General features: G+C 49.5%; 1 protein-coding gene across 1 annotated transcript in view; it reads right to left on the reverse strand.

Annotated features, from left to right (window-relative positions):
* Positions 1–14346, reverse strand: part of SLC12A8 (solute carrier family 12, member 8) — a 113193-nt gene that overhangs the window by 77357 nt on the left and 21490 nt on the right. Inside the window, exon 4 of the mRNA XM_015571305.1 lies at positions 12657–12888. Coding sequence (XP_015426791.1) covers positions 12657–12888 — 232 coding nt within the window. The remainder of the gene's footprint in view (positions 1–12656; positions 12889–14346) is intronic.

Raw genomic sequence — 14346 nt, forward strand, 5'->3', positions numbered from 1 at the left:
GAAAGAGATCAGAGGAGGAAACCAGAAAACAGGGAGGGGAAGGGAGTCAGAACGGGGTAGGGAGAGAGAAAAAGGAGACAGGCAAAGTCTAAAAGAGCTTGAAATGCTCCTCGCTGCTTCCCTTCCCTTTTATGAGGCTGCAAATTCCCGCGGAGGGTCTGCTGCCCCAACCAGGGCCCTGTAGTCCTTCTACATTTCTGAAGTCACACCGCTTCCCAAGCAACCACCTCAGAAAGGGGCAGGAATTCTCACTGGGGCCAAGCTGCCGAGGCCAGCGATGTGGAAGGCTGACGGCTGAGCAGCCTGGCTCGCCTCCGCAGGGTCCGTAAAAGGGACCCCCTGTGCACAGGCCACCTCTCTGCTCTCATGGGAGGGGGTGGCTCCCGAGGACCCAGCAGCAAGCGTCAGGCTGCGCAGGGAGTGACCCCTATCCTGACGACACCTGCCTGCCTTGGGACTTGAATTGGCCCCAGCCCACTGAGCTTGTCTGTGGCCACCATTGCTGATGGCGTTAGAAAGCCTGTTTTAGACACTTGGCACCTGGTTCTGGCTCCCGACCTCCCTAGTGCCGACCAGGCAGGAGAGGGACCAGCAGAGACCCACGGGTTCTCCCCTTGATCCGCAGGAGCAGAGCAGTGAGGCTGCTTGGTGGAGGAGGACTCCACCGCCGTCCCCCAAGGGCCTGCCGGGGCCAGATGTGCCTGAAGCACCAGGGAATAGCGCTCTGGACTCACATCTGGCTGAGCTACTTCCTGCGCAATCCCAGGAAAGTCGCATAAGCTTCCACTTCCACTTCCTTGTCTGTAAAATGGGAAAAATCTCCCCACCTGTACCCCAGGGTAAGATAGACTAACACCCCACCTGTACCCCAGGGTAAGATAGACTAACACCCATAAGGTGCCAGACACAGAGTTGGAGTCGTCACTGCTTCTCCGCGTACATCTATGCGCAGGAAGAAGCAGGTTTTGTGGCACGTGGCCTCAGCTGGGGCTGGCTGAGTGGAAAAACAGGGGAGGAGGAGCCAGTCCTGACCTTGGGGAGTCACTGGAGAGCCCCAGCCCCTGCCCCGAGCCGCCTGGCGCTGCCAGCCTGCACGGGAGGCGCTTGGCATCACCACGCCTGGTTCCAACTCTGCTGAGCCTGTTGGCGTGGAGCAGAGGCCTAGGTGAGCGGGGCCTGCAAAGGATCTCACCGGCTGCCTGAGGACAGACCAGCAGGCCCACCCAGGGGCTGACTGCCGTGGGTGGGGAGGGGACCCGGATTCCGGTGCCTCTAGGTGCAGGCAGGGTGAGAGCCCCAACGACAGGCTGGGAGGAGAGGCTGGGGCTCCCAGTAAAGTGCTCATCAGCTGCTCCGAGAAGACACTGCTCCCCTCTGCTGGACCAGCAGGGGCTGGGTACCGAGGCCTGGGCGCCCAGAAGTTACTCCACCTCCATTCCTGCAGCGGTGAGATGGAGAAAGCGACCTGTCCCCTCCTTGACAGACCATGTGACAGGGTCACTTGAGAGGGGGTGTGTGGAAGCCCTGCTATCTGGTACCACCTGCTCCACACTCATCAGTAAAAGGCAAATGCTGGGACGCCACAAACCTGTCCACAGGAGCCGTGTTTCCTCGGAGCACCTCCTCGGGCAGAGAGGAGAGGCTGAGCAAACTGCCCTGGGACAAGGCTGGGTTCTGAGCGGCCAGAAAACAAACAGCCAGAATCAGGACTCCACACAGAGGCCATCCCGGGCACTGCAGGCCTCCGGGCAGACCTGGCCCACCTCGGCCTGGGAGTCCCTCCCTCCACCACAGGGGAGAGGGAGTGCAAAAGGAAGGTTCCGGAAGAGGCCTGGCTGGGAAGCAGGTGCTACTTCGCAGCAGAGGCAGCTGGGTGCCATCTTCACCTCAGGAGGAGAACGGGGCCCCAGGGAAGGGGGACCAGCAGACGGATGTTCCAGAGTCGAGTGTCTGCAGTCGAGCCATCTTCACCTGCTGGTGCAGAGAGGCTGCGGTGGGACCCCATCTCTCACTCAGAGTGTCCCCTCTGGCACAGACATTCCCACAGCCCCTGCATTTCAGGTGCCGTGTGGCCAGGAAGACCCCAGCCCTGCCCTCAGCATCCACAGGGGCAGCCACCTTCACGTCCCAGACGGAGCGTTTGCCCTGATGGAACGGGGCACAGATCGCTGGGGAGGTCCTGGGGTGCCTTCTTAAGTTAGAATATTCCTCCTGAGCTCACCCACTTTGTATATTTGGGATTTTGTCAGAGTGGCTGTCTCGTTTTCGTTTTTCTAAAATACAGAACAGTGAAAAATGCCCCTCCCGGTGAATTAAATCCCATCTTAGTAAACGCGGCTCTGTCGGCCATTAAATCGGCACACTCTCCAGGAGCACTTTCAGCCCCTCCAGGCCTCTTCCACACCCCACACCAGCCCTGGCCGCGCCTCGGAGCTCTGGGCCAGCACGTCCAGCTGCCTGCTGGTCATCTCCACTTGGGCTCTGCTCACGCTCTCCTATTCCTCCCAGGTCCCAGTGCATGACGCCACCAGCCAGCAGCCTCCTGTGGGCCCTGCCTCTTCCCCCCCGCCTCATCCCTGCATCCCATCCTGCCCATCCCCAGAGGCACTGCATCAACACTGCTTTCCTGGATTTCCACAACAGCCTCTCAAATAAGCCTCCTGCCCCCAGTCTTCACCCGTCTCAAGCCATTGATTTCCCATGCTGTGGGCAGAGCGAGTTTTCTAAAATATAAAACTGATGTCACACCTCCCACTGCCCCGAAGGCAGAGCCCAAGCCCCTCCGTGTGGCAGACAAGGCCTCCCGTGAGCTGGCTCTGCCTGCTCCTCCCACGCAGGCGCCCTCAGTGGCCCCAGCACAGCATGAACTACTCACTGCAGGACAGGCTTCCTTCTCCCCTGGCTAAGCCCTGTGTTCCCTTAACACCCGCTCAGAGGCAGCCTCCTCGGGAGGCTCAGGCTGGGGTCAGAGCCCCCCTGGGAGCCCTTAGGTGCCTTGTATAAACCCCTATCACCGTCCTAGTCACCACTTAGCAACTGTCTACTTGCCTGGATCTCCCGCGACACGGCGCCATTAAAATGAATGAAATGGCACGGCACATCATAACATAGATAAACCTCAAAAACACGTTGGGTGAGAAAAGCAAATTGTAAATTAACTCATCCATCCACCATCCCAGTGTTTCTCAAAGGGCCCCGTTTAACCTGTTCTCGGACATGCAGCATAATGCAATGTATGTAAAAATTTCAAACCCTACACAATAGTAGAGCCCAACGGTGGCCGTCTATATCTGCTACAAAAATAAGAGCACAGCAGCTGCAGGACAGTAGCCGCCTGGGAGAGAAGAGAAGGTGGATGAAAGTGTAGCTTAAATTGTGTCAGTAATGCCATATTTGTTTTATTTTTTAAAGTGATCTGAGGCAAAACTGGCAAAACATTACCCATTAAAATTGGGGTGGGTGGGGATAGGTGAGTACCTGTTATATTATTTCCTGTGTATTGGAAATATTTCATCAGTACCTTTTTAAAACTTTTAATGAGGAGCCAGAGAATCACTTGCCCTCAGAATGTCCCTGGGGCTGGAGCACCTCCACGGGCCTGGCTGCCGCACGGAGGTAGCAGGGATGCAAACTGGAGATGTAGATATTTTTATCCTCATTTTCACTGATGAGAAAGCTGAGGCCCAGAACATCTAACCTGGCTCAAGACCACAGAGGAGCCTGGGTTTCAGTCCATGTCTGCATGTGAAATTCCCACTCACCATTTCTTCTATGAGTGAGAACAGGGTAGACGGGGTGTGGGGAAAAGAATTCCAGAAATAGAAGCCAAGCTGCATTTATAGGCATTTATAGGCATTTATAGACCAGCGAGTACAAACGGGAAGGAGAAGAGGGTTCAGAAAGGTGTGGAACTGGAAATATAAGCAAATGAGTAATGTAGGGATCAACCATGAAGCTTACCGAATGAAAACCTATTGCGTTTGGATTTTGTCTTACACACTTTACTTTAAGAGAAGTAATCTGGCTTTGGTGTATAGGAGGGGTTGGTTGTCCATAGGAGAATGGTGGAGTTAACTGAAGGGAAGACCCTGGAAGGATAAATTTAGTTTGGGACACCATCTAGGTGGCCCACATAAGAAATGACATCTGGCCTGGCCGGCGTGGCTCAGTGGTTGAGAGTCAACCTATGAACCAGGAGGTCACAGTTCATCTTTCTGCTTGGCTATATTTTCTAAAAATTCTTTAACAACATGTGAATTTAAAATCCTATATAATAAAAGCCTAATATGCAAATCGACCTAACAGCAGAAAGACAGCCTGCTATGATGCACACTGACCACCAGGGGGCAGGTGCTCCAACCGGTAGGTTAGCTTGCTGCTAGGGTCCGGCCAATCAGGACTGAGTGAGATAGGCCGGACAGGCCCTGGATCCCTCCCGTGGTCCCCCCACTGGCCAGCCAACTTCCTGCGGTCCCTTCCCAGCCAGCCCCAATCAGGACTAAGCAAGACAGGACTGAGCAAGACAGGCCAGACACGCCCTGGAGCCCTCTCACAATCCCTCCCCAGCCCCAATCATGCACTGGTGGGGTTCCTCGGCCTGGCCTGCGCCCTCTTGCAATGCAGGACCCCTCAAGGGATGTCGGAGAGCCGGTTTTGGCCCAATCCCCACAGGCCAGGCCAAGGAACCCCACCAGAGAAGAGCCCGAGGCCTCTAGTAAAAATATATTTTAAAAAAGGCAATGACATCTGCTGATCTAAGGTGAGAGCTGCGGGATTGAAAGAATAGGAGGATTTAACTAGACAGAAATAAAAGTTAACTCCGAGCTCTCCAGGCTTGCCAAAATGCTATGGACATTCAGAAGGTAAGTTAATCATTCGCTTATCCGTGTGTGTTTTTTCAGGGGGTGGGGGGCAGGGTGTTGGGAACAGTGAGGAGAAGGTAAATAAAAGGAAGGAGGAAGAAATTGATTTCAGCTTTGCTTGGCTTTAATTCAAGGTGATGCTCAGACATCCAATAGGAGCTGGTGGCATGGGAGTTCAGTTCAAGAAAGCTGGTCAGCTCTAGCTGGTTTGCCTTAATGGATAGAGCATCAGCCTGGGGACTGAAGGATCCTGGGTTTGATTCCAGTCAAGGGCACATGCCCCGGTTGCAGGCTTGATACACAGTAGGGGGCATGCAGGAGGCAGCCAATCAATGATTCTCATCATTGATGTTTCTATCTCTCTCTCCCTCTCCCTTCCTCTCTGAAATCAATAAAAATAGATTTTAAAAAAAGAAAAGGAAAAAAAGAAAGCTGGTGCGGCCCTAGCTGCTTTGGGTCAGTGGATAGAGTGTTGGACTGTGAACTGGAAGGTCTCAGGCTCAATTCTGGTCAAGGGCACGTGGGCAGGTTGTGGGCTTGATCCTCAGTAGGGGGCATGCAGGAGGCAACTGATCATGATACTCTCTCATCATTGACATTTCTCTCTCTCTCTCTCTCCCTTCCTCTCTGAAATCAGTAAATATGTTTGTTTTTTAAAAACAAAGAAAGCTGGTGAGGCTGAGGAGAGCACCCAGCAGCCATGTGGGGGAGCAGCCGTGTGGGGGAGTAGCCATGTGGGGGAGCAGCCGTGTGGGGGAGCAGCAGTGGGGGGGAGCAGCCGTGTGGGGGAGCAGCAGTGGGGGGGAGCAGCCGTGTGGGGGAGTAGCCGTGTGGGGGAGCAGCCATGTGAGGGAGCAGCAGTGTGCGGGAAGGCAGCTCTGAGGAAGGAGCCAGAGATGAGCATCGGCAGCAGATGGCTGAGCCTGCGGTCCCCCTGCACACATGAGGGGACAGGAGGACTAAGAAGAGAGCCAAGACAGTGCTGGGTCCTAGAAGAAACAGGAAGAGACTGTTTCAAGTCCGCATAGGGGATTGCTATGGAATGTGTCTCCCTAACATTCACACATTGAAACCTAATCCAATGCAATGGTATTGCATTGGATTGGGTGGGCATTTGGGAGGTGGATGAGGTCATGAGGGTGGAGTCTTCTTGAAGTGGGTGAGTGCCTTAAACATGAGGCCCCAAAGAGATGCCCCCCCTCCTGCCTCCCCCTTCTGCCCTGGGAGGACAGCTGTCTGGGAAGGAAGAAGGGGACCTCACGAGACACCAAACCCCCCAGTGCCTTGGTCTTGTACTTCCAGGCTTCAGAACGGTGAGAAATACATCTGTCATTTATCAGCCACGCAGCCTGTGGTACTTCGTTAGAGCAGCCTGAATGGACTGCAAGATGGGCAACTGTGCCAAAGGGGTCAGGAATATAAATGAGCAAAGGTTCTAGATTTGGAGAGCAAGGGGTCAGTGGGACCTTGGATAGAGCAACCTCAGCAGGGAGCAGTCAGGCATGCGTGACCCACTCCTTAGGGAGCCCTACGCAGTGGCCTTGGCCTTCTTACAGTGCATCACAAGATCCCTCTTAGAATATATTTTTTTTAAAAGAAAATAAAGTGAACAAGCTAGTTTTCACTGAGCAGAACCAGCTGCTACCGGCCGAACTCAGCACGAGTGAAGCTGTGTCTGGCCCTGCCCCTCACGGTCCACTGAGCTCCGGGCTGCGGCCGAGCAGCCAGGCACAGCGGAGGGTGCAGTGCGGGCTCTGGAGTGGAGGGTGCTGCAGCCTTCCTACATAACCAGGAAGTCAAGCTTGGAGATACACAATTCCATTCTGAAACGCAGCACATAGGATTAAAATGTGCCACATGCCACCTTATTTTCTAAAATATATTTCCTCTATATTTGCCTGACTTCTATGGCAATAAAATCATTTTGGCATGACATTCGGCTTACATAAATGAAAATATAATCTCCCCAAAATGACATTTTAGAAGCTTGAAGCCGAACAAATGCTGGAGAGCGCCTTGTTTAAGTTAAGCTGTCATGCTATTTAGCTTTCCACGGTGATGGAGCACCGTGTCTCCGCAGAGCCTAGCACAATGATGCTTATTTTGGAAGAGACCGGACAGGAGGTGGGGAAAGGAAGAGGGCTGAGCTGCCTGCCTGCAGGCGAATGGGGAGTGAGGAAATGGAGGCGGGGAGTAAGACCCACCGTGATGGGAAGTTTGGAGGTGAAATGAGAGATATGACGTAGTGACTTGAGCAAGGGAAGGAGGTCGCAGGTGAAAAACATAAGACTACACGAAAGTCCGCACCCTGGCTGTGCAGCCCTCAGCCCCTCTCCCCACCTCCACCTGCCCCCAGAACTGTGGCAGCCAGGTGAGCCTCTGGCGGGGGACTGGGGAATCCTCTGCAGAACACACACTGCATCAGAGGATGGACCCGCACAAAACAGCCCAGTTTGCCACAGGATCACCCCCCAGTGACGCCCTCCGGCCACAGCGGCTGCCCCTCTGCACAGAACGTCCCATCAGCCTTTCGGTGTCTCCTCACTGACAATGAATGAATGACCAGGGACTGTCAGACACATGAAGAAGGTTTGCAGGAATTAACACAGAAAACAAAACCGGATAACAGAAACAAAGGAACCTGGAAAAAAACAGACCATATAAAGAGCAGAGGGAAACGATAAAAGAAAATAAACCCCCTATAATGTATAGCCCGAAAGAGTCAAAAGAAGCTATTATACCCATGAAGCGAAATCAGGATGTGATTTTAAAATTAATACTCGGACAGCAACAAAGAGCTCTTGGAAATTATTGATCGCCAAAACAAAAACATTCACCAAAAAGGCTAGAAGTTGAGGAACTCGCCCATAAAATAGGGAAGGGGAAAAGAGATGAACTATAGGAGTAAGAAGATTAGAACAAATAATAACAGGAAGTTCAGATCAGGAGCTCCAACATCCAATTAGTCAGAATTCAAGAAAATAATACAAAATTTAAAACCCTAGAAAACAAAGGAGAAGCAATTGTCAAAGGAATAATTGAAAATTCAAGATTAAAAGTGCCCAGGCCAGTGAAAAAAATTTCCATTGTGAAATTTTAGAGCCTCAAGGGTAAAGGAAAGATCGTAAGCACTTTGAGAAGAAAGAGCTTTGAGAATCAAAAGCAGAAATCAGAATAGGGCCAAACCGCTGGGTGCCAGTGAACGCTGAAAGGTAGGGCAACAATGACTTCAAAATTCTAAGGGAAACCTATTTTCAGCCGAGACTTTTATCTCCGGCCATTCACATGCGAAAATGGAAAAGTGACATTTTCCGTGACAGACAGAAGAGGATGGTTTGGCACCCAGACGATCGGGACCCACAGCTGGGAGCAGAGAAGGCACATCCCCGCACAGGAGCTGTGATCCAGGCTGGAGAGGGTCCATCCAGGAGGAATGTGAACAGGGGTCTCCAAGAGAAGGCATAACATAAGGAGCGCTGGAGAAAATGCCTATAAGTAGAAAGCTCAATAAAGAATTTCTTTAGCCGAAACCGGTTTGGCTCAGTGGATAGAGCATTGGCCTGCAGACTGAAAGGTCCCAGGTTCGATTCCGGTCAAGGGCATGTACCTGGGTTGCAGGCACATCCCCAGTGGGAGATGTGCAGGAGGCAGCTGATCGATGTTTCTCTCTCATCGATGTTTCTAACTTTCTATCTTTCTCCCTTTCTCTCTGTGAAAAATCAATAAAATATATTTTAAAAAAAAAAATCACTTTAAAAAAAAAAAGAATTTCTTTAAAATGATGGCAAAAACCTAGAAAATAAAGCCCACCAGCGTGGCTCAGTGGTTGAATGCCAACTGAATGAACCAGGAGGTCGGGTTGATTCCTGGTCAGAGCATATGCCCAGGTTGCAGACTCGATCCCCAGTGTGGGATGTACAAGAGGCAGCCGATCGATGATTCTCTCTCATCATTGATGTTTCTATCTCTCTTTCCCCCTCCCTTCCTCTCTGAAATCAATAAAAATATTTTAAAAAAACAAACAAACAACAACAAAAAAATAGGCTGTAGTGATTTGAATTGTGGCCCCAAGAGGTATGCCTGCATCCTAACCATGAGAAGCAGTGGATATGACCTCATTTGCAGATGTAATTAAGTTAAGGATTTTGAGATGAGGTCACCCTGGATCATCCTAGTTGCACCCATTCCCAAATGTAAGTTGTCCTTAGAAGATACACAGGAGGAGAGATAAGAGGAGGAGAAGGCCACATGTGAAGACAGAGGCAGGGATGGCAGAGATGTGGCCACCAGCCAAGGAATGTCTGGAGCCACCAGATGCCGGAAGAGGCTAGGAAGGGTCCTCCGCTTGAGCCCATGGAGGGCATGAAGCCCTGCCTACACCTTGATCGCAGAATCCTGGGCTCTGGGACCGTGAGGGTTTATATTTCTGTTGCTTGAAGCCACCAAGTTTGTGGTTATTTGTTAAGGCAGCCCTGGGAAATTAACATATGGAGTAAGCTTAATTTCAGGAAAAGCTAAAATTAATACCTTTTGAAAGGTATACAAAAGAAAGCAATCAGAGTACACAATTTAGCTCAAAATTGAACATTTTTATGTATGTGTATTATTTTAATTACATATAAAATTAACTTTAAAAGAATAAATGACAGGAAAAATTTTTCAACATATATGACAAACATTTTCTAGTGTTAATAAAAACTAAATCAGTATTTGTTTTATGCTAAATCAAATCATTAAAAAGTAAGACAACACAAAAGAAAAATTATAGCCTGGCTGGCGTGGCTCAGTGGTTGAGCATCAGCCTATGAACCAGGAGGTTATGGTTTGATTCTGGGTCAGGGCACATACCCAGGTTTCAGGCTCGATCCCCAGTAAAGGGGGTGGAGGGAGTGCAGGAGGCAGCCCATCAGTGATTCTCATCATTGATGTTTCTATCTCTGTGGTACAGCTATATAATGGAATATGCTTATGGCTCGTCTCTATAGGGTGGTGCAAGGCCAGGAGTACTAATCAATTGAAGGAAAATAGAAGTAAAATATATCAGCCACCCATAATCTCAGCAGAAAGACAATCACTGTTAACACATAGGCATAGTTCCTTCCAGTCTTTTTTTCAAATGTCTATGTATACTGGTTTTTTTTTTTTTTTAAGGAGTTGAAGTCATTCTGCTAAATCCATTCAGAAGGGTTATGATCTAGTTTTAGTTTGGATTTTTTTTACCCGCAAAGAAAGTATCCCCATATGAAACCAAAAACAGATTATAGAGGGGCCAGTTGCTATGGGAATGATTGAAAATAAATTTCATTTCACACTGCACCCTGCTAATGTACTGACCAGAAGGAAGAAGAAATATTTGGAGTAACTTAGACGAGCAGCCAAGAAAAGTTCTAATCAAGAAGAAGGAAAATACATCAGTCTAGTGAGGTTTCAAAGAGGCCAGAGCATTTCCCTGCAATTTAACTAATGACCTCCTTCCAGCAACCGTACAGAGGGAGGGGGAAGCACCCAGGAATCAGATAAGATTCTCGCTCTTTCACGGACAGTTTGATGGCAAAGCGGCAGCAGGTCTCCCTCAGGATGTGGCTTGTCTCTACAGGAGTGCAAGGCCAGGAAAAACAACCGCCCCTTCCCTCCCCTGGCGATGCTCCAAACACTGAGCAAGCTGCCAGGCTCCGTTTGGACACTGCATTGGCCCTCGTCCTTGGAGTGGGTCTTGTGGCCCCTCTGTATGTGCTGGGTCATGGGGACTCTGGAGGCCTGGGGGAGGGACCGGGATGCCAGGTAGGGGAACTCAGGAAGCTCAGGGCAGTGACTGTTTTCCAAAAGAAAAATTTTAATGTATGAAGAAATGATACGGCCAGATCAGTGTGTCGCACCAACTAAATTCTGACCTTTTTTCAACCAGCATTTTTTATGAAAGACAAGCCTGTATAGAATACATGTCAGGAGCAGCCTGAGGGGGGAAAGCAGAGCTGCTATCATAAAAAGACAGCCAGTAGTATGAAGACAGGCCCCGCTTCCCACTCAGGAAACGGCTCAGCTTTAGAAACCCATAGATGTGGTTCATTCCCAGCTCTGCCATGCATTACCATCTTATCTAATAAAGAGGGAATATGCAAATGGACCATCACGCCATAACGGTCAAGGTGGTTGTGCCCCCAGCAGAGGCAGGGATTCTGTAACACAAGATGGCTGTGCCCACACTGGAGGCTGAGTTCCCGTAATGAGCCTTAACAAGCAATCAGCAGGGACCTGAGGCTGCGTGGTGCTGGGCCGGGGCAGGGGACCTGAGGCTGCACCCCCCGCCTGGTGGGGCTTGACAGGGGACCTCAGGCCGTGCCTCCCGCCTTGGTGCTGGGCCAGAGGACCTGAGGTTATGCCCCTCACCCCGGCGCCAGGCCAGGGGACCTGAGGCCGCACCCCCCACCCGGCGTGGTTTGACAGAGGTGGGGCTGGCCAGGTCTGGATCTAGCCTAGGCATGGCCGGCCGGGTCTAGGTCTCGCGTGATTTCGAGGCACACATGGGTGGGTGGGGACTTGCCTCTGGTTCCCCTGGCATGCCCCAGACTCTGACAGGAGGAAGATTTTCATATACATTTTACTAATTTTCTTTCGTCTCTGACACTTCTATTATAGAGAAAGGACAAATAGCAACATTAAAATATTTCCTCTAATTAATTCCCTTTTAATGTGCACAAATTTTGTGCACCAGGTCACTAATGAATTTTATAATCTCTGAGCTCTGACTTCCTCATCTGTAAAATGGGTGTAACTGTTCCCTCATGAGGTTGTGGGAAGAATTACATTTGAGATGCTAACAAAAGGCCTGGCACATAACTGCTCAGTCAATTGCAGCTGCCATCACCACCACCATTGGAGGCAATTGTGCTGCGGACCAGTTTTCCTTTTTCTCTTTCTTTTCCTTTTCCTTTTTTAACACAGCTGGTGGCCCTATCTCCCTTTCCTGTTCATATTCCAATGCAGGTACCTAGTCACTACTACCATATACAGACAGTGTCCCCAGAGTGTGAACTATCAGGCAGTTAACCCTCTCTGCTGCATCCTGGGAAGAGCTTTGCACTCTGGACAAAAAGGCTTTTGCTGCCAAACCAACTCAAATCACAACATTACAAAGTTATGGACACTCGGGGTAAGACCTTCTCACTCAAAGCATAAGGGTTGAGGATTAAAGGTGCCAACCTGAGGAAACCCAGGTTAGGGCAGTGATCCATTGATTTTCAGTACCTGACACCATTTCAGAGTATTCCTGCCTGTTTATTTTCTGTCTTTAAACTTAGTTAATAGATTTATATATTTACTTTGAAAAAAATTTAATAAACAAAATTGTAGATAATCAAACCTATATCTGCCTCCATCTCCCAAAAATGACAATTAACATTTTTTATGTTTGCATCAAGTCCTTTTAAATAATTTTTTAAATATGACAGATTAAAAAAAGTTAGTCCATTTTTTTCCTATGTCCAGCTCTATTTCTTGCCCACTCCCTTAATCACCATTATGAACTTGATGTTTATCTATCCAGCTCAATGTTATCGTCTTACCTAAATTTTCTGGGTTCTTCTAATAGAAAGAAAATAAAAAGAAACATGGAAAATGTTCTAAGTGAAAATGTCTATGTGAGGAGGGCCTTTACACTAAGTGTAGCCTCTGCACCAAGACATACCCACTCACCTGCCCGGAACAGCACACACTGGTAGGTAGAGCATATGGGGGGTGAGCTTCAAGAAAGCAGTGCAGACGCTGTAAGGCCAGCGTCTGACCTCCCAAGCTTACCTGGGTCCAGGTGTGTGAAGGAGCCCACCACGAAGTCCAGGGTGGACACAGCCAGCAGAAGCAGCAGTAGCAGCTGCAGGCGGATGATCCATTTGACACCTGCTAGGTTAATGCCCAGCAAGGCCAGAAGCACCGCAACCGAAATGCCTCGCACGGCCCAGATGTTCCGGAGGCTCAGCAAATCTGAGATGGACTCAGCGAAGCCGGTGATGTACATGGCACCTGCAACACACTGACAGGCAGTCTAGGTAGGAAGAGTCCGCCAGAGAGAAAAGCACCCGGAGCCAGGGGCCAGCCCAGCTCTAAGGACCCCGCTCACCCCGTCAGCATGGGGCATGGGATCCAGCACGGAGCTGAATGAGCCCTCCCACCCAGGAACCCTGCCTCAGCCCCATTTCTTCCCATCACCTCTCTACCATCATCCAGAGGAGAGGATGAATACCCACCCAAGCCTAGAGCAGTGGTCAGCAAACTCATTAGTCACAGAGCCAAATATCAACAGTACAACGATTGAAATTTCTTTTGAGAGCCAAATTTTTTAAACTTAAACTATATAGGTAGGTACATTGTTATTAACTTAATTAGGGTACTCCTAAGCTGGCCTTTGCTAAAAATGTCCTCAATCGGAGGGGTCGACCTCAGTGAACGTACCCCCACTTCTCCTAATGCCACGTCTTCAAAATAGACTCGCCCAGGCTGAAAACCGACTTCTGCGCATGGGCCACGAAGTCTCAATCGCACTGTACATGCGCACCCGCATGTGGTATTTTGTGGAAGAGCCACACTCAAGGGGCCAAAGAGCCGCATGTGGCTCGCGAGCCGTGGTTTGCCGACCACTGGCTTAGAGCTAGCGGGTGGCCAGTGCTAACCCACATGAACAGATCAGAGGAAGAGGGTGGGATTCTGGGCCCAGAGTCTTCGGGTTTCTCTGTCTGAGTTATTCAGGAACTAATCAGAGACCAAAAACACACAGGGGGTACCATCTCAGAGCCTGGGAGGGCACGGAAGCAAACCCCAGTTTTTCTCCATTTCTTTGTAGTCACTATTATTTTTTAAAAGTATCTAAAACTTGGAAATAAGAAAAAACGTAAGCCGCACATCTTTTCAATGTCACATAGAACAAAGGCTACCCAAGGACCACCTCGGTGAATGTATTTAGTTCTACTCACTGTTTGCTATTGATTAAATATATTAAATGTCCCAGAATTAGTGGTTACATGTTAACGTATAGATTTTTTTCCCCCAGCAGAGATGCAAATAACTTCTGCCCAGTGGGACAGATAACCCAAAAGATTAGGGTTTGCTGTTCTGTAAGACACTAATCCAGCGGTTCTCAACCTGTGGGTCGCGACCCCTTTGGGGGTGGAACAACCCTTTCACAGGGGTCACCTAAGACCATCAGAAAACACATATATAATTACATATTGTTTTTGTGATTAATCACTATGCTTTAATTATGTTCAATTTGTAACAATGAAAATACATCCTGCAGATCAGATATCTATATTACAATTCATAACAGTAGCAAAATTACAGTTATGAAGTAGCAACGAAAATAATTTTATGGTTGGGGGTCACCACAACATGAGGAACTGTATTAAAGGGTCGCAGCATTAGGATGGTTGAGAACCACTGCACTAATCCATCTTGTGTCTAGCCCAGCAATCTTACCCTTACATTTATTTATGAA

The sequence above is a fragment of the Myotis davidii genome, unplaced genomic scaffold (assembly GCF_000327345.1).
Source record: "Myotis davidii unplaced genomic scaffold, ASM32734v1 scaffold9, whole genome shotgun sequence".
NCBI lineage: Eukaryota > Metazoa > Chordata > Mammalia > Chiroptera > Vespertilionidae > Myotis > Myotis davidii.